General features: G+C 46.4%; 2 protein-coding genes across 2 annotated transcripts; both read right to left on the bottom strand.

Annotated features, from left to right (window-relative positions):
• Window positions 1–4436: 4436 nt before the first annotated feature.
• On the bottom strand, window positions 4437–9432 carry LOC123449648 (uroporphyrinogen-III synthase, chloroplastic). Its single transcript, XM_045126937.1, has 9 exons — window positions 9164–9432; window positions 8838–8925; window positions 8686–8752; window positions 8292–8410; window positions 8068–8163; window positions 7701–7756; window positions 5503–5588; window positions 5034–5168; window positions 4437–4844 (listed from the first exon to the last, which is right to left on the bottom strand). Exons 1-9 carry the CDS (start codon window positions 9359–9361, stop codon window positions 4790–4792), a joined length of 900 nt encoding a protein of 299 aa, XP_044982872.1. The 5' UTR covers window positions 9362–9432; the 3' UTR covers window positions 4437–4789.
• Window positions 9433–15239: 5807 nt separating this feature from the next.
• On the bottom strand, window positions 15240–18093 carry LOC123447145 (tryptamine benzoyltransferase 1-like). The gene is made up of 2 exons (XM_045123721.1): window positions 17659–18093; window positions 15240–16366 (listed from the first exon to the last, which is right to left on the bottom strand). Exons 1-2 carry the CDS (start codon window positions 18022–18024, stop codon window positions 15437–15439), a joined length of 1296 nt encoding a protein of 431 aa, XP_044979656.1. The 5' UTR covers window positions 18025–18093; the 3' UTR covers window positions 15240–15436.
• Between the last annotated feature and the right edge of the window lie 1559 nt (window positions 18094–19652).

Here is a 19652-nt window from a genome sequence, read left to right as displayed (position 1 = left end):
GTACAGTACAGTAAGTGGTGGTAGCGCAGAGAACATGTGACATGCACCGCGTGCCTTGCGGCCTAAATTTAAATTTAAACATTACGAAAAAATCTGAAAAAAATCATGTATGTTCACAGTACATATTAAGATAACTTCTAAAAAATTCAGATCAAAATTCGAAACATACATCGAGAAACAAAAAAGAAAAACTCATATGTGAATAGTCTATACAGAACCATTCGCGAACTATTCATGACAGTTTTTTCTTTTTTGTTTCTCGATGTATGTTTTGAATTTTGATCTGAACTCTTTAATGGTTATTTTAATATGTGATGTTAACATGCATGATTTTTTTTAAAAAAATTCGCAATGTTTAAATTTGAATTTAGGCCGCAAGGCACACGGTGACATGCAAACGTGCATGTCACCTGACCTTTGTCCGGCGCACCGTCGCCAACAATGAAACCTACTCCTTCGTCCTATAATATAAAAACTTTTTAGTATCCGTTTCATAATATAAAAAACGTCTTTTAGGACGGAGAAAGTAAATGATAAAATAAGGAGTACTCCAATACGCATTAAGAGTTACGCATAATCGGTTGCTTATGCGGATACTCTCCAACTCCGTTGTAGGTATAACAGACGAGACGAGGTTGGATATCCCATCCGCGGTCTTATCTTTCCTCCTTTGCGATGGTCCGTGGTGGTGGCAGTTGGTTGGGGAAGCACCCGCCATCTTTTCGTCTGATGATCGGTGGCGGGATCGGGATCGGGATGGGGATCGGGAGCACCCGCCACAAATCAGGCTGTGTAAAATCGGAGCCATGCATCACTTGCCAAAAAAAGCGCGAGAGAGACGCGCCATTTCGTGCAGACAGACAGAGGCACATGCACGCCGCCCCGAGACTCACCGGAAAGGAAAACTCCTCCACGACTGACTTGCACCCCATCATCCCATCGTCCTCTCGTGTGTTGCACCGGGAGGTGATAGAACGCGCTGCGCTCTGGACCAGACTGACCAGACCTCCCCCCTTCCGTTCCGGGCTACGCTAGCGCGCAGGCACCGGCAGCGGACTACCGTACCACCATAGCACGACGCCACGACAGGTCTAGCCCACGGAGGGAGCGAGTGATCATACCGGTACATGGCCTGGCTCGGCTGTCCGGTCCTTGTCCGATGCCCAGGGCCAGGACACGACACGGCACCGGCACCGGCACCGGCACCTTGGCTTGAACCAACCTTTTCAGTCGCAAATCACCTTGGACTTGGGATGTGTCCCCCGTACGAGTACCAGCACAGCAACAGCAACAGCAACGGTAGTATAGTACCTGTACTACTGCAAGAAGCGCAACGGGAGTGGCGCCTTTCTCGACGTACTTACAGTATTATACTCGCCTTTTGTTTCCTTCATGCTTTCATCGCATCCTCGGTCGCTGCCTTTGCACACCAACTTTCCTTGTTAAATTATTACCAAAATCCTCCTCCCTCGAAAGAAAACCACACGTACACACGGTGCCTTTGGCTGGTTTATCTTTATTTTAGTAGTCCCTCCGTAAACTAATATAAAAGTGTTTAGATCATTGAAATAATAATCTAAATGCTTTTATACTCCCTCCGTCCTAAAATTCTTGTCTTAGGTTTGTATAAAAATAATTGTATCTAAATACTAAAATGTAACTAGATACATTCATATATAAATAATTCTTAGACAAGAATTTTGAGATGAAGGGAGTATTAGTTTACAGAGGGAGTACATACTAAAAACTATACAGAGTCCATATATATACTACTAGTTAAATTACGCGGATAAAGACAGTTGATGTGACCTACGGGCCGGGGTGTGGAGTGCACAATTTACAGGGTCAAACACAGCACGGTACTGTGGTGTTGTTTTGGCCCGGCACACAACAATCAACGTCTCCAATCACTTATATTACACCGACACGTAGCCGCTGATGGTACACCAGCACCCCTACTTTTCCCCCCTGCGTGCGTGCCGATGAACAAAAGTTGGTGATTATCTGGTGTGTGGTGGTACGATATTCGTCACCAGCACTAATAAACAAGTGAGTACCTTTTCCTAGTAGTCCCATGGCCTTTTGCGATTTGGCCGCCACCTTCGGCGACGTGGATGCAAAGCCGAATACTTTTTTCCAGCCAAAAATTCGCCCGTCGGCGTCCATGCGCATATTCGCAAAGAAGCCGCAGCTGCTGCTTTCCGGCAAAGTGGCCGTCGTCTCGTCTGCCAAGATGCCGGCGAGCCCCTGGAGCCAGTGGCCGTCGTCGTCGCTGTCGGCGGCGGCGCCGGGGTCGCCATGCTAGCTGCTTTCGAACACGCCTGCCGCTGCTTAATTAATCAGCTAGCGAGGGGCTGACTAGACCTTCAGGCTGCACCGGAGACGTAGACGTGTGCTAGCTAGCATTGCTTTCTTTTATTTATTTATCGAAAATAGCCGTCTCCGGCCTATGAATGAACAGTAAAATCGACAAAGATAGTTAATTTTTTAAAAAAAACATGAATATTTAAGAATGGAGCATTGATATTTCTTTTAGATGCGTGTAAAATTTCATGATGAAATCACATTTGTGGAGGGGTGGGCGAAAAAAATCAACGCTTCAAAAATAGTGTTTTTGAAAGCATTTTGAAGCATCAATTTTTTTTTGTCTACACCTCCAGGAATATGATTCCGTTATGAATTTTTGCATGCATGTTGGAAAAACATCAACGTTTCTTGTCATAAAATTTTAGAATCTTTTAAATTATTTTATTATTTTATTGAATTTTACTGTTCATCCGAGAGCATTTGAGCTCGGGCTCACAATAGCACTTTCGTGTGCTTCGCTGCTTGTGTTGTGGTCGTGGACATGGACGTGTTCCCATCCAGGTGGTTTATTACGCTACTAGTCGTGGCTTAATGAGAGCAAGTACCACTTTTGTCCTCGTCGTCCTTCTCTGGTGCTCAGTTGATGTGGATCCGGCCATCCAGGTGACCGGACTGTATCCTACACATAGCTTTGAATTGAATTAGCTCACGACGCCGACGGCTACGTATACACCAATAATTCACAAGGAGCCAAAACTACAGCGACGAACTTGTCACCGGCTGAGGGAAGCTACGTAAGCTCAAAACATTTTTGGAGTCTTTCGGGTGGTGGAGTGCAGACGGCGGAGACTCTGCGGGTTTCAGATAAGCAACGCAGCTTATCCCCTTCCAATCACGGCGCTGCTGCTTACCATTGAACCTTCTTGGGCTTGTAAACATCCAAGTACTCCCTCCGTTCACAAATACTACAATATGTTTTCTTTTTTTGAAACGTATAAATACAAGTTGTTCTAACCTTTTTCTTATCCGGATTATATATACGCGTTTTAGTGTGTTCATTCACTCATCTCGGTCCGCATCTAGTCCATGTTGAAACATTCAAAACATTTTATAATTAGGAACAGGGGTAATACATCTGTTGTTGCTGTCAGCCCCCACGAGATTCCGGTTGGTAACATCAGTCTTAGCCCAAAAAAAAGGAAAAAAAAATCAGCCTTAGCCAAGACCCTAAAAAAATTCATTCTTCTTAGGAAAAAGATTATGTTTCACCGGCCGATCGCACGCGGCCGTCCGTCAGCTCCGCGGTCGTTCGATTTGATCACACAGTCGCACCACGTCCTGCGTGTGCCCAAGCCGCTTTCGTTTCCTGCAACTGACCTATTGTTTCAGGACAAGTATTCTTCATACTGGATACAAGTAGGGATGTTTCGGGGGCTCATTTGACTGGGAGGACGAGTAGCTGGATTTGGGCTTTTCTTGCAACATCCTCCTTGTTGCAAAAAACAAATCTGCAACATTAACTTTGTTGAAAAAAAATATTATGTTGCAAAAGTTCCGCAACACGGCCCGTGTCGCAAACACCCAAACTCAACATTATGCTTGTTGCAAAAGTTGTCAGCTCAATTTTATCGGTCATCCCGTATTAAATCTTTGTGGCAGAAAAAATTGCATAGCCATTTACAGCTTTGTCAGGACCGAAACAAAAAGGTTGCTTCCGCAACTAGTTTGTTGTTTCAGGAATTAATATGACGACTGAGCTGCATGCCAGAAATTAGATCGGATGGTTGCGGATGACTGTGCGCGTGGACATCTGACGATTATCGTGGTGATGGATATACGCGGTGGGGGACGTGTTTTTAATTTTTGTAACAAGGATCTTGTTGCAAAAAAAATTGAGAATAAGAGGTTTTGCAACACATGACTTGTTGCAGAAAATAAGAGATTTTTTTTTGCAACAAAGGATTTGTTGTAGAAAATTAAAGAAGAGAAGTTTTCGCAACAAGAGTATTGTTGCAGGAAACTAGTGCACAGAAACTGACGGCTCGCGTCACACAATCAACGGCTCGTGAGGCGACGAATCTTTTTTAAAGATCCGCCGGACGACGCGTAGCATGCCCCTTCTTCTTAGCTAAAAGGGGAAAAAAGGTTGCACTGAATCAGGGAACACTGGTGTACACGCCGTGCCCGTACTGCACGCCTCACCACATTTACATGCCGATGCCGATGATGTGCCGGCCCTCTTCACGCACGGCGCAAAGCACGCGCAGCGTTACGCGTGCGTGCGTGTGATTAGCAGGAAACGCAAACACATGTTCCTCAAAATATGCACCTGCTACAGGAGGCTGCAGCGGCCGGCCGGTCAATCAGCCCAGCCGTGCTCGTCTCCGACACTTTGGGGCCTAGCGAGATGAGAAAGAAAGAAGGTTGCCACGGTAACCGAGAAGGAAAATTCAAAGAGAGCTGCCGAGCGCCGACGCCTCAGTCACTTGGACGATTGCTTATGGGCTCTGAGCGCTTCCAGGATGCTTTCAACCCACCTGCCCAAAGCAACATGGAAAACGATCGTCACACAATAGTCGCAAGTCAAGGACTACGATAAGTCGTAGCGTGTTCGTCTGAATGTATGGCTCTGAATGTCCAGCGAACAGCAACTTGTACACGACAATTGGGATAACGTTGTTCAGAAAAGGAGATTATGATGTGCGTGTGTGTGTGTGCGCCCGTACCCTTCGAGTCCAGGGGTTGCAGGATAGTATACGCTCTCCAGGCCGAGTTTCTTGGCCGCTGACGCCGTCGTCTCGCCTATGCAGGCGACCGAGTTGCTCCAGTCGTCAACCCGTGACGTGAGATTTAGCCACGCCCTGCAACAACGACATAGAATGAAACAAATGAAGAGAGTAAAGCAAAGTTTTGTGCAAAATGGAATTAAAGATCAACAAAGAGAAACGGACTGTAATATCATGTTCCAGGTTCTGCATGATATGGACAAAAACTGTGATGCGCTTTGTGGATCAGCAACCTTCTGATGTATGTATAATGACCTCCTCCAAACGCAGGCTCATGTTTAAATGCTAGTATCTCATGATTTGCTGCGCATGTGCTTTAGCTCACCATCTTACAATGTTGTATTACTACTGCATAATCATGTGAGCGAAAGTTATGGAAAGAATACCCAAATACAGTTAACATAGTTACCGGAGTGCAGAAGGAGAAGCTACTGCAACAACTGGTGTTGAAAGAGCAAGATTTAAAATCTGTGGGTCTACATCTTGTACAGGTACCTATTTGTAAAACAGCCATTTCATAAATTATCAGGAGTCCAAGTCCATGCGCACATAAGGTGTTAAGTATAATGTAAAACCCAATACAAAATTCATGATATGCCACTGTCAGGTTAGGAAAGCAGGCTGGCACAGATATAATATGATGAGGCAAATCAATGGTTAATACTATGGTTCAACTGCATTGAGTATTTGAGTTCAAGAGTTCACTAGAATCAACCTACAACTACCGGGAGAAAACCACAAATATCCAGCTCTAGTTCGGAATTATGTGATGTGTTCGCAAAAGGCTGCTTGATATGAAGCTGTTAGAGTACGTGATGGGTCTGGGCCCGTTAGTCGGGTTTGCTTAGGGGTCAAGTAAGCCTTACTTGGGAGTCAAGTAAACCTCTCTATATATGGAGAGGAGATGTATCAATCTAAACAGGCAAGGATTAAGAAGGAAAACCCTTTTCCCTCTTGCCCGGCCGTGGGAAAGGACCCCACGGCCGGCTCTCTCGCGCCCTCGCATCTCTCTCTCTCCCGCTCAAATCCTAGCAACCATAACATCTGGTATCAGATTTCTCAGGCTCGATCATGTTCACCCCGTCGCCACCGCTTCCTGTCGCCCTCACCCCGGAGGAGATCGCCGGAGCAATCCGCGATCTCACCACCGCCGTCCAAGGGATCTGCCTCTTCCTGGCCAGTCCCTACGGACCGCCGCCGGCCGCGCCATCAGCCGATGCTGCTGCTGTCGTCGCCGCCACTCGACGCCAGGCTGCTGCAGCCGCCGCTGCCGCTTCCCGTCTCCGGGCCGATCTATACGGCGGCCTGGGTGCCGCCGCACATCCAGTCACCACCGGCACCACACCAACAGTACGGCGGGCCCTCCCGCTTCGCCAGTCCCGACGGTGCGCCATTCCACGGGGGGTCCTCCATGGTCACAGCACCGGCGCCGACCCCCGCACGGCCGCCGCCGCCGCCCTCGGCTGCGACCACGGCGCCGGTCATCACGTTCCAGCATGGGATGCCCTACGACGGGACTGCGACGACCTCGTTCCCAGCAGCGCCACCGCCGTCCCAGGACAATCCCATTCAACAGATCAAGTTCCAGCCGTCGCCGGCACCGCTTCCGGCTTGGATCGCTACCCACCACGTGTCGGCGGCGGTGAGGCTGCAGGCTGCTGCGCGCGGCCTCCTAGCGCGTCGGCATGTGCGGGAGATGCGTTATTTGCAGCTGCAGCTCCTCCAAGTTGCGCTTCGCGGTGCAACAGACCTCGATCTCGTCCGCTGCGTGGGGGATCTTGGGCATGCGGTTTCCCCCACGGGCGGCGGGCATGCTGTTTTTCCCACGGGCGACGACCTCCAAGTCTGCGACATCGACAGTCAGCCGGCGGGGAGAAGACATGGTGTCACCGACAGGAGCACACCGCGTAGCACCACTGCATTCCGCCGCCGGCCACCGCAAGGGCTCCCTTGGTCCCGATGGTGTCCTTGGGATCCAGGGGGCTGCAAACGCACAAGTTCGGCGCGCGGAGGATTCTCGCCTTATCGTTCGGAGTCAAAAATAAAGAGTCGGAGTCTCATTCGGGTTAGCTTATTTTAGGTCAATACAATAGGACGAGATGTAAAAGGCTTGTTTTTTAGGCGTTAGGGTTGTGTGGGGTCGAATCGTCGTTAGGTTGCAGCTCGAGGATGATCTGCATGTCCAGGTGGGGTGTAGTGTTAGAGTACGTGATGGGCCTGGGCCCGTTAGTCTTAGGGTTTGCTTAGGGGTCAAGTAAGCCTTACTTGGGAGTCAAGTAAACCTCTCTATATATGGAGAGGAGATGTATCAATCTAAACAGGCAAGGATTAAGAAGGAAAACCCTTTTCCCTCTTGCCCGGCCGTGGGAAAGGACTCCCACGGCCGGCTCTCTCGCGCCCTCGCAGCTCTCTCTCTCCCGCTCAAACCCTAGCAACCATAACAGAAGCTTAATATGAAACAAAATTAGTACTCATAGATTTAAGAAAGATCAAGCTAACCAGGTAGGTACCATAGATCAATGGAAAATAGCTAAAAAAATCCAGAATGCATGTTCTACATTCAGAAATGGAAAATGAATTAAATATCAATATAATTGAAAATCTTACAGTTGAATAGGTGTTCAGTCTTGTCACCTCAAATCCTCGAGCTGAAAGCCCATTCTCTGCACCGCAGGGTGAAACTAAGTAACAGAAAGACTGAATATTCTATGCAGTTTTTGTGGAAGACGGGTACCACAAGATAACGAACAAAAAGAGTCAAAATTGATATGACCAGTTACAAAACTTAAACTTAACTACAAGACTGAAATTACTTAGCAATTATTGATTTATAATACGGATCAATTTGCAAAGCCCTGAATAGTTCACAACTCTCTCTGGTTAAATGTAAGGCAGAAATCCTGTGACTTAAATGAAGGGGCTGAAATAAATAGCTCCCATATAATGTTAACCGCATGAACACAAAATGACTCACGAATTTCATGGCCAGCCTTTGCAGATGCAGGATACAACACTTTACAGGCAGTTTCACTAGTCCTTGGAAGTTCAGAGGCCAAAACTTTGCCCAAAGCTGATGAAGAAACAAATGTAATAAGTACCTTACATAATTGAAAACACTTCAAGTCTTCAAGATGCATGAAGTCTTTAATAAAGTGCATGGGCTGTACATCATAGTAATATAAATGATGGGCAAGATACCTTTGGAAGGAGAAAATGCAATCTCAAGGGATCCATCATTAGATTGCAATACTTCATCAAAAGTTCTTGCAGTACCTGCTCCAACAACTGCTATTCGCACCTTAGGACTTCCAGCAGCCCTGGTATTGAGTTATTGTGCGATGTCAAATATGGTGGCCGTAGATTAAGTTTGATTTGCTCTCGTTTCATGTAGCGATGATTTGATTTCAGAAATGAAGTTCAGTAAGAAAAAACTTTGGACATGTAAAACACACAATCTACTTTGTTTCACAGAAAGCGCACGGACCTGCGCTGCCACAAGCCCACAACATATGTGGAATGAATCGCGAAATGACATATGTTCTATTTGTGTGGCAACACTGCGCACAATAACTGCAATATGTTTGAATCTTACTTCCATCCCTCAAGGAACACTGCAGCTGCCTCAGGAGATGTTACAGTAATCCAGTCAAACTTTTCATCTGTAAATACACAATACTGAAGTGACTAAACCCTGCGGTTGCAATTTCTGCAAAGCAGTTTAAAAAGATAGACTGAACCACGTACCCCGCAAGACAGCTGAAAGCCTATCTGCGTCAGGCCCTTGGACGTGCTGAATAAGAGGAAGCTCCAGAGAGTGCACATTATGCTTTTCCTGCACAGATCCAATCACAGTACAAGACTGACGCGATTAATTCCTCAAGGTGCCATTTGTTAGCCCCCATTTCAGTTTCGGAGATGTAAAATCAGCCCAGAAAATCGCCTGTCTACAAACGACCGTATAATCCTCTCAAATCCACCAATTTCGGGTCAGCGCACCAGAAAACTGAAAATCGGTTGCGCTCGATCCAGAAGAACAGTGCGAGAGCTGCCCGCTGTGAGAGGGGACTTACCAGAGCGGCGACGAGCTTGGCGTTCTTGCCTCGCTCGCGCGTGACCACGACGTCGGGCGAGGCGGACGAGCGGGCGACGGGACTCCTCCAGGGCGCGCCGGGTCGGGAGGCTCCGGCGGGGTGGGCGGCTCGGTGGAAGGCTCCGGGCCCGTGAGGTGGGGCGAAGGGGATGGGGGCGACGGAGGAATGGAAGGCCATGGGGGAGGCGAAGGCCGACGCCGCGGCTGACCTGTGTTGCGGAGAGGAGCCGACACGCTCTGGAGTCTGGAGTCTGGAGTCTGGACTCGGTGGATGTGGGCGGGCCCCCACGTTTCCGTTCGTTATCCTGGATCTGGGCTGAGTAACTGCCGAACGGGCGGCCTTTGTAGCGTGGTGGGCTATTTATGGGCCTAGTAGTGATACGATGAACTAGTTAGCGAGCGCTTTCTCACAAGAATTCCAGCGATCACTTTCACGCATGGTAACTTGGCGTGTTCTCAGTCACCGTCACGTTTTGCATTCTGAGCGTTTCTTTCGGATTTTCTTTTATTTTTTCGCACGCGTTTCCAGCCTTTTTTGAATAGTTTTTTTTGTGTTCTGGTTTTTACCGGTCTTTCGTAGCTTTTGCAAAACAAAAAAATCATTTTTTTTTTAAAAACGTGTTTTCTTTTCTTTATGTGAAAAACACGTTTTATATTTTATTTTGTGAGAGGTATGGTTTTATCTTCGAGAAAGAAACGGTTTTGCTTTCATGAAAAAGGCACGGTTTTGCCTTCGCGAGGGGCATGCCTGTGCCTAAAGGGAAAAATATGTTTTCTATTTTTTTACGAGAGACACGATTTTGCTTTCGTGAAAGGCACGGTTTTACCTACGGGAGGGGCACGTCCGTGCCTCTCGTAAAGGGAAAAAACACGTTTTCTATTTTTTTGTGAGAGGTACGATTTTGCTTTCGCGAAAGACACAATTTCGCCTTCGCGAGAGACACACCCGTGCCTCTCCCGAAAGAGGAAAAATGCTTTTTTTTGCGAGAGGCACAGTTTTGCTTCCGCAAACGCATGATTTTTGCTTCGCGAGAGACACGCCCGTGCCTCTCCCGAAAGGGAAAAACGCATTTTTTGTTCTCTTTTTTTTCGTGAGAGGCACGGTTTTGATTCCGCGAGAGGCATGGTTTTGCCTTCGCGAGAGGCACGATCCGTGCCTCTCAGAAAGGGAAAAAATCTATTTTTTTTCTATCGCGTGACGCATGGTTTTTCGTCCGGTTTTTTTATTCTGTTTTTTTCGTGAAAAAAATCATCACATGGGATCTAGTTTTGAAAATCTTGGCGCGAGAAAGCCAATGATGAAAACGGTTCAAGATTTGGACGCACGGTTTAGGAGATAAAACGTTTTAAAAATACAAATCTACGAAAAAAGAAAAACTCTCAGTTTGCGACAAATGGCACACATGCAGTGCGCCACTTGTCACAGCCTGTAAAGATGAAAGTAATCGTTAAAAGATGTACTCGCTAACTAGTGATTTCGAACGATGTTGCATTCTTCGGCCAATAGCGAGCGCGACCCACACGAGGCATGCGATTGGACCAGCCCACTGAGACCAACCCTGACTTACGTGTACCTCGACGAGCGCTGCTAGCCACAAGAGATAATCAATTCTTGTGAATGAAGTCGCATCACGAATATACTTACTAATTTAATTTTGTGGATTTCCAAAACAAAAAACTTAATGTTGTAAAATATTCCATGTTGCATGTTATTTTCCGTACTTGTACTGTAATATATAGTTTTTCCAAAATTTGTAATTTCACATAGATTTTTTTTAAAATGTGATTTTTTCTGAAAAAAGAGATGTTCCTGTTTTCAAAATTTTGTCCACAAATTCTAAAAGTGCTCATTTTACAAAATTTGTCCACAAATTCAAAAAAATGTTCGGGAACTTCAGAATTTTTTTTCCCAATTTCTATTTTTTCTCACGAATTTGAAAACTGTTCATGTTATGAAAATTTGTTTGCAAATTCAAAAATGTTTGGGAACTTCAGAAAATGTTCCCAATTTCTATTTTTTCTCACGAATTTGAAAACTGTTCATGTTATGAAAATTTGTTTGCAAATTCAAAAATGTTTGGGAACTTCAGAAAATGTTCCCAATTTCTGATTCTGTTCACGAACTATAAAACGGTATATTTGCCAAATTTCTTCCAAAATCCAAAACAAAAATATGGGAAATTTTCTTGTCCACAAATTAATATTGTACCCTAAATAATTTCTGAAGTTCCCAAACATTATTTAGGAAACATTATTCAGGAAACCTTATTAAGGGAACAATATTGAAGTAATACTTTTTAGGAAACATTATTTAGGAAATATTATTGAGGGAAAACATTATTCAGGGAAAAACGTTAGGGAACAAAGATTGAAGACTTGAACATTTTTTTGAGAAAACTTAACAATTGCTTCAGAAACGTGAATATTTAGTGAAAACGTCAATAGTTTTTGGGAATATGAAACATATGTTTTCAAAAATAGGAACAAAACTGACAATAAGAAATTTATGAAAGAATTGAAAAATGTTCTGTAAGCACTAACAAAAAATGAAAACACGAATTTGTGTGTAATTACAAAAAAAATTAAATGAGAACATTCATGTATTTTTACAAAAATTAAGAATTTGAACATTTCTGAAATACGAAATTGTATATCTTCTGAATTTTAAACATTTTTTAAAGAATCATACAATTTTCAAAATTCTAATTTCTCAAAATTTCTAAACAAAATATTATAACTGGATCACTTTACGAACAGAATTTTTTTTTCAAATTTTTAAATATGTTTTAAATTTAACTATCATTTCTATGAATTTGTTATTTTCTAAATTTTTGAATTTTTTTATTCCATTTTTTATAAGTGAAAAAATTGGAATTCTAATCTTTTTTCGAATTTCAGATCAAAATTTGAAAAATGCGATAAAAAATCTGGACATATGTTGCAAATAGTATATATACTTGAAAAAAAAAATGAAATGATGAAAGAAATACAAAAACAAATAGAAAGGATAAAAAACATAAAAGAAATAAGAAAATAAATAAATAAAAACAGTAATTGTAAAGAATAAAGAATATTAAAAATAACTAGTTTAGGGACCTTCTAGAAGGTTCCTAAAATCAAATAAAACTGACCAGGAATCTATAGGAGATTCCGAAAACCGATAGAAAACCGCATGAACTACTGTAATGGGCTCCGGACCACCAAGCACTTCGTCTTGATCTCCTTTGCGAAGCTCCGTCAATTTGACGCAGAATGCGTCAAATAGGGAATTCCAAAGAAAAATACATGGGTGCCCTAAAAAATACCGGGGAAGGATGTTGCTAAGAAAAGATTAGGATGTTTTATTGGAGATTGGCAAAACATTTGCTGCTGACACAGGATGTTAGCCGATACAAACCCATGCGACCTCTGTGGTTTCAAAGATTCATGGAGACACTCATTGTTAGAGTGTTTGATGGCCCGTAGTATATGATGCTAACCATGGGACCAAGCGCGAAAAACTAGTTGTTTACAACGATTCTTTTGTGCGACTGCCGGTTAGTTTTTGGGCTATATGATGGGCAAGAAGGAAGACGGTACATGAGGGGGAATTCCAGAGTCCCTTTTTGAGCAAACTGTTTGTCAGTCAAAAAATATCGGAGCTTGGAGAGATCACCATGAAAACTATAGTGTGTGATCTAATGCTTTGCGTAGGAACCCTCAAGCTTGCATAAAAGCACCACAAGCCGGCAATGCTAAGATACAAGTGGGTGCTGGGCTAGCAAGATCAAGCTTTGGAGGCGCGGTAGCGATGGTCTACCGAGACTCGCAGGGAAACTATCTTGACTCCTTTGTTTTGGTAATTCATGGTGTTTGGGGTGTGACAACCCTAGAAGCGATTGCATGTAGGGAAGGTATGTGCCTTGAGATGATCTTCTCATCCACAATATATTGATTGCTACTGACTCGAAGCAAGTTTTGGATGACATTCTAAGGGAGCTATGGAAACTATGGTCAAATCATAATTGAGGTCAAGCAAAGAGCACATGAGCACAATTGCATGTTCCTAGGGAAGATCATCAAATTATGAAGCACATTTGCTAGCAAAATTATGTCATTCATTATCATGGACGCCATATTTCGCTAGGCCAACCCCATATGTATTTAATTAAGTGTAGCCTTTCTCAAAAACAAAAACTTGATGAACCAACCCGAGAGTTGTGATTTTTTTTTTTGAGGAACCGACAGGAGCACTGCCTTTTTCTTATAGAATAAATGGAGAATGAAACACAACTTAGAGAGGGACAATTGTTTTTAGAGAATATCGGAGGAACCACGAAAACACTAGTTAAGAGCAACTCTAGCAGACCCCGCATCCCGTCCCGACCCGGAAATTAACCGTCAAAATGCAGGTCGGGCGGGAAAACCTGCCCGATCAGACCCCGCATCCCGCCCCGGCCCGCAAATATTTTTGCGGGGCACAACAAAATCTCGGCCCCAACCCGCGTATTCGTGGGTTTCCACCTCGCCGTTGCGGTGCCCCGCGTATGAGCGAAAGCGGATTACCCCTTGCAGTTCATTTCTAACTTCTTAGGCACTCACAAGTGGCCCAGTGCATTTGCTCCACTTGACACACTTTTCCCTTCGTAGATTCGTTTATTTAAAATATTTTATCCCTTAAACCGTGCGTCCAAGTTCCGATCTGTTTTCATAATTGGATTTCTTGTATCGAGATCTTCGAAACTAGATCACATGTTAATAGATTTTGACAAACTTTTTCTTCATGAATAAAATCATAAGAAAAGATTCAAAGTCGGAACCATGTTTTTTTCGTCATTTTTCTTCTTTTCAAGAATCACGGAAGCAAATTTGTACGTTTCGTAGTAGCACAATTTCTTCCCTTTCAAAGAAATACAATTGTGCTTCTCGAAAGCAAATCTGTGTCTCGAGGAGAAAGAAATTTGTGCCTCTCGAAAGCATTTTTTTTGTGAGAAACAAAACTTAGAAGCAAATTTATGCCTCTTGAAAAGAAAATATGAGCTATTTGTGGATGCATGTTTTTTTTGTGAAACATAATCATACTTATCGCGGAAGCAAATATGTGCTTCTCGTTGGACCACCTTTTTTTTCCGAGTCTCACGGAAGCAAACATGTGTTTGCATTTTTTCCGTGCAAAAAAATCCCTTATTTTGTTCCTCCAAAACCTAGGAAAAATTGTTGAACACCGAAGAGTCAAAAAATTATAAAACCCAAAAACGTGTACATAAAAAAGAAACAAAATTAGACTAACATGGACAATCCAGAACCTGCGTACTGATTTGCGACCCCTTTTTTTTACAATTTTTTTTGCAACCTATGTGGAAGACAATAGCCCTTCCAGGTGTAACAACCACATACTCATATAAGTAATACTAAAAGATAAGGAAGGGAGGAGTAGCATAATCAACATCGCCTCCCGCACCCGGTGTCATCAGACTGATTTGCTGTTGCTCGTCGTCATAGTTCATCTATATAGACAACATGAGGTTTTTGTTCAATTGCATGCACATGATAAAACTGCAAGGCATATATATTCAACAACATCCTACAGTACAGAGGATGTGGGATTGAATTCAAATGTTTGCACCACTTGAAATGAGTGGTTAGCTATTTCAAAAATAATTAACAAAAAAAGAATTCAAATGTTTGCACGTCTACTACAGTAGTTACTTAGGCAGATAGAAAATGACCTACAAGCTAATAGCGTGTTATGATTTTTAATAGAGCAACCCTTATAAAAGGATCTCACTCTTACTACTGTAGCAGTATGGTACTAAACTTTTCACTATTTATCATACACCCACATGAACTATAGAGATTAACTAGGGATTATTGTTTTATATGGACCTAATTAAACCCATCTATAATCCAACAGGTTCATGGAGAGAATACTAGTAATCAAATAAGCAGCAGAAGGAGTTGTTTTGATTCAACCAGGTCCACATGTCCAGACGTATTTCAATTCAGAAATTATGTCTTATGATGCAAATAAACAACCCCTAGAGCCATCAAAATCAGATTAACAGTCAAGCCCACGATTTCATTTACTCCTTTCTTGAAAAATGATAATCTTTAGTGACCTATAAGGCCTTATAAAAGTTTACAGAGGTAGCAACAGCCAGCACATGCTTCAGATTCTCTGATGCATATAATTCATATTACATGAAAAGGCATTGCAAAACAGAAACTCCTGCAAGCATTGCAAAACTAGCTATTACAAGACCATAAATCTCGATCAATCCAACGAGTAGCAGATCTGCTCGAACGCCACGACGTGCTCCTCCGCGACGGCCATGAAGAGGTCGACGCCGCCGTCCGCCTTGCGCGACGGCACAAAGATCATGAGCCCCTCGATAGGCAAGTCCGGCGGTATGAAAGCGGACGGTGCCCCGGTGCCAAAGTCGAGTTGATGGAACCTGAACCCCAGCCAGCTATCCACCTCTGCGTCCGGGCAAAACATCGTGCCGGCCGTGGCCGCCGTCGCGAGGAGCTCCTCCCCGTTCGCGTCCGCCACTCCGCCGAAGTCCACCAAGGATTGCACGTACTCGTCGTCGATGCGTTCCACGGCGTCGCGGATGACGCCGACCACGCTGCCGTAGCTCGAGTTCAGGACGTCCCGGACCTGAAGCCTTGGGAATGCCCAGAGCACCATGTTCCCGAAGAAGTCCATGGGCACGGGAGGGTCGGCCCTGCCCCTGCAGTTCACGGCCACCCTCACCTTGGTGAACTTCTCCGGGTTCAGGTCCCGCGCCGCCGTGAGCTTCTTCCAGACGTGCGCGAGCAGGCACTGGAACCTGCTGCAGCGGGCGCCGACACGGGCCTTGAGGTCGGCGACGAACTCGGACGAGAAGTGCAGAGTGAGGTTCTTGATCCTGTCCATGGGGACGACGGCATAGGTGTCTCCGTCTCCACACGTGAACTCGCGTGACCGGTGGTCGAACACCGGCGTCGGCGTGCTTCGAGGGACGGACGTTCTCGCACGGTCGAGGAATGGGGCCGGCGTGGTGAAGTCCTTTCCCTCGCGCGCCGCGGTCGCCCACGCGGTTAAAAACATGCTCATGGAGTGGCCGTCGGCGGCGTGATGGTGGGAGCATAGGCCGACCACGAGACCACCGCACTTGTACCTGTTGAGCTGGATCTGCAGCAGCGCCGCCCCAATGTTCTCCTGCACAGCCAAAAGAAAACGTACGGAGTATAAGCGTTTGCAGCAGTTTTTAAAGCATCTCCAACAGCCGCGCTTCGCGCCGCGTCTAAAAAATATGTTTGTCACGTACGCTTCGGCTGATTTAGCGCGGGGATAGGCGCTGGCTCCAACAACCGCGTTATAATGCAGCGCGCGCGCACCGCTCCAGCGGCGCGCACAACATTTTTAATAAATAGATTGCATTAAAATAAAAATAATACAAAGTTATTTTACATAGATTGCAACTAGATAGGTAGTTCGAAAACATAGATAGATAGTTCGAAAACATAAAACTAATCCCAGTCGCTCCAATCATCTGCACCATCATCATCGTCGTTGGTGTCGTCAGAGGTTGACAGCCAGATGTCGAACCAACGCTCATCTTCTTCAGTGAAGAAGGACCTCCCGCCTGCATTGACGATGTCGGCCTGCGCACTCGCCAATGCCTTCCGCCGACGCCTATCCAACCGCTCCTCGCGGCGCTGGCGCGTGTCCTCCTCGCGGCGCCTTGCCCAATAATCATGCTCGTAGGCGACGTCCTCCGGGTGGCGCCGGCGCCACTCCGCCATGACCCGCTCGTCCTCGTGGGCGACGAGGAGGCGGCGCTGCCGCGCAGTGTGCTCCGCACGGTCTTGTGCGGAGTTTACACGAGGCGGTGGGGCGGCGTCTAACGCCTGCTGGAGCGTGTGGACGTACTGGAAGTTCATTTGGCGGCGCGGACTGCCTAGGCGCCACGCCGCCGCGTCGAACGCGCGGACGGCCTCGTGCGCCGTGTCGTATGTGCCGAGGCTAAGCCGGAGATCGCCGGAGCGTATCTCGGCGTAGAACCCGCCGTTGGGGCGCTCGCGGACGCCGCGGTAGCCCGACGCAGAACGGCGGCGCGGCGGCATGATGGCGCGTCGAGGGTGACGGCGGCGCGACAGGTAGAGGGAGAGAGAGAGAGCGGAGCGGTGGCGGCGCGCGAGGGAGCGGCAGAGCGCTGCGCTTTTATAGGCGCGCGGGAAGTGGCGCGGCAAAAATAACGCGCGAGCTGCCTCCTTTTCGTGCGCGCGCAAGCGATTCTTGCGTGCGCGGTTTTTCCGTCATCGCTGGAGCGCGCCATTCTGTCTCGCATGCATTAAAATGACGGTTTACCGCGCGGGCGTTTTTTTACGCGGCGGTTGGAGAAGCTCTTAGAAAAATGCTACACCTACGTAAATTGGCGTTCTTAGTGCATGCATGCATGCATACATGTGACGTGAGTCGTGACAGAAGCGAAGCAGAGCAACAAATACCTCCGGTATCGCCGGGTAGAGGTCGTCGACGCGTGCGGAGATGCGACCGTCGACGAGCACGTCCGCCAGGTCGACCGGGACGGTGGCCTCGATCAGGAGCACGCCCTCGTTGTTGACGTGGAGGAAGCGCCGGCCGAGGTCGTCGAGGGCGAGGCGGCCCGCCAGGTGAGGGTACGGCGCGACGGCCTTGAGGAGCCCTTCCCTGAGAGCCTCGTTGGACGGCGCCGGCGCGGGGTAGGCGAGCACGGTGGGAACGAAGATGTCCAGGGCGGCGCGGTCGAAGACGGTCAGCGGGACCCTGTCGCCGACGAGCGGGTGCGGCACGGCGTACGCCGGTTTCACCATCGAGCTGCTCGTCATCTCCATCGATCGAATTTCTTTGTATCTGTGTACCTACGCGGGTACGTTAATTCGTACTCTGTAACACTCTATGACCTCGAGTAGTGCGTGCGTGCGCGCGCTTAATTTGGTGAATGGATTAGAGGGGCACGAGCCATTTATAGGTGATGGATTCGATCGGCTTGCTGGGGCTGGCTGCACGTTGGGCCGGCATGATCAGCAGAGAAGCAGAAAACGAGGTGGACACTGCACCTAACCATCCGTGTACAGTAGGTTTCGTTCGTTCGATGGATGTACCTTTTTTTTTTTTTTGCGAAGAGATGGATGTACGTGTTTGACATTTCGGTCTGTCGGTCACGAACGTGTGCTGAACTTGGGAGGCTATTGCTGGCATTTTCGCTCGTGTATATATATGTGGTAACAGCTATATCAAGCAGGTGGGTTACTCCCACGGAAAAGTAAGATTGCACGAGGCGATCAAGGGAGGCGACGAGGGTTTCCTTGCGCGTCGCCGGTGACGCCTTCGGTTCCCTCTCTATCGGCCGCTCCGGCGATGGGAGGGAGGGGGAACCTCGGGTCTGTTTGCTAGGTGGGTGTATGGTAGGGTTAGGGTGAAGGGAAACGCCGTCGAGGTCGTTGTCGTGGTGTCGCGTCAGAATAAATTTCTTCGGGCTCCGTTCGCGGTCAGGCGAGGCTTTTGCCTTCGTCTAGACGCCAGAGGAGTTGGGGATCCCCGGATCTCGTCGAGGTCGCGAGCTATGGTGGCTGGAGGTCCATTGGCACTGGCCGTTTGGGTCCTCAGATGGGCGATGGATGCAGGAAGATGAAGACCCTTCTTCTTCCTTGTTGGTATGATTTGTTGTTGCTGTTCTTCTCCTTCTTCTGCGCTGATGCTGATGCGAGATCCTGCTTTGTCCGGTCGGATGGCCCGGCCGCGGTGCTGGACCGGTCGGATGACTCGAGTTCTCTTTCTTTCGGAAGGGACACTTTTCGCGGTACTCAAAACCAAAGATGGCGACGGCTTTTGCAGGTGTGTTGGATTGATGTCCATGCCCTCTCAGCGCTGGTGTCAAGTAAGGAGGAAACAACGTGGCGGCAATTGTACCATGGTCGAAGATGATGACCTGCTTGCGACTGGTTGCAGATCCTTCTGCTGCAGGGGTCTTCTCTCAAGATTCAGGGATGATGACACAGGGCTCCGGAGATCCTTTTGTTATGGTTGTCTTAGATACTCTAGGTGTTCAAGGTCTTCCATTTTTCCGTTTCAGTGTGCTTGTAAGGGTCAACTTCATTGTACATTCGTGATATGAATAAAAAAACTTAAAAAAAGCTATATCAAGCAGGGAAAAGATCGGACAATCATAATAAATTGGAGTAAATATACTAAAATGGTTATAACCGAAGGTAAAAGGTGGCAAGGTGTATTAAATGGAGGATAAAAAATATACTCAAGAAAAAGAACCCTAACTCGGGTTATCTTATCTTATAGTATGATGGGTCATATTTAATCTGCTCACGTCGAGGTCAGGGCGAGCTGCAGCATGCATGTTTCGAATTTTATTTAATCTGCAGTTTCTTTTTGCATATCTGTTTCAAGATCATCTACGCAATATGTTTTGTGTTTTGGAGTGGACTCTATCTGTTTGAAGATCATG

The sequence above is a fragment of the Hordeum vulgare genome, chromosome 4H (assembly GCF_904849725.1).
Source record: "Hordeum vulgare subsp. vulgare chromosome 4H, MorexV3_pseudomolecules_assembly, whole genome shotgun sequence".
Lineage (NCBI taxonomy): Eukaryota > Viridiplantae > Streptophyta > Magnoliopsida > Poales > Poaceae > Hordeum > Hordeum vulgare.
The sequence above is the reverse complement of the archived record's forward strand: the minus strand, read 5'-3'. Positions and strand labels throughout refer to the sequence as shown.

What these genes read in the sequence shown, in the direction of transcription:
- LOC123447145 (XM_045123721.1), bottom strand. Translation starts at nt 18,024, where the DNA reads ATGGAGATGACGAGCAGCTCGATGGTGAAACCGGCGTACGCCGTGCCG. An exon ending in TCTACCCGGCGATACCGGAG is followed by an intron (nt 16,367 to 17,658) that starts GTATTTGTTGCT and finishes TTGGCTGTGCAG; the next exon opens with GAGAACATTGGGGCGGCGCT.
- LOC123449648 (XM_045126937.1), bottom strand. Translation starts at nt 9,361, where the DNA reads ATGGCCTTCCATTCCTCCGTCGCCCCCATCCCCTTCGCCCCACCTCAC. An exon ending in GACTGAACACCTATTCAACT is followed by an intron (nt 5,589 to 7,700) that starts GTAAGATTTTCA and finishes TTTTACAAATAG; the next exon opens with GTACCTGTACAAGATGTAGA. An exon ending in GCAACCCCTGGACTCGAAGG is followed by an intron (nt 4,845 to 5,033) that starts GTACGGGCGCAC and finishes TGCTTTGGGCAG; the next exon opens with GTGGGTTGAAAGCATCCTGG.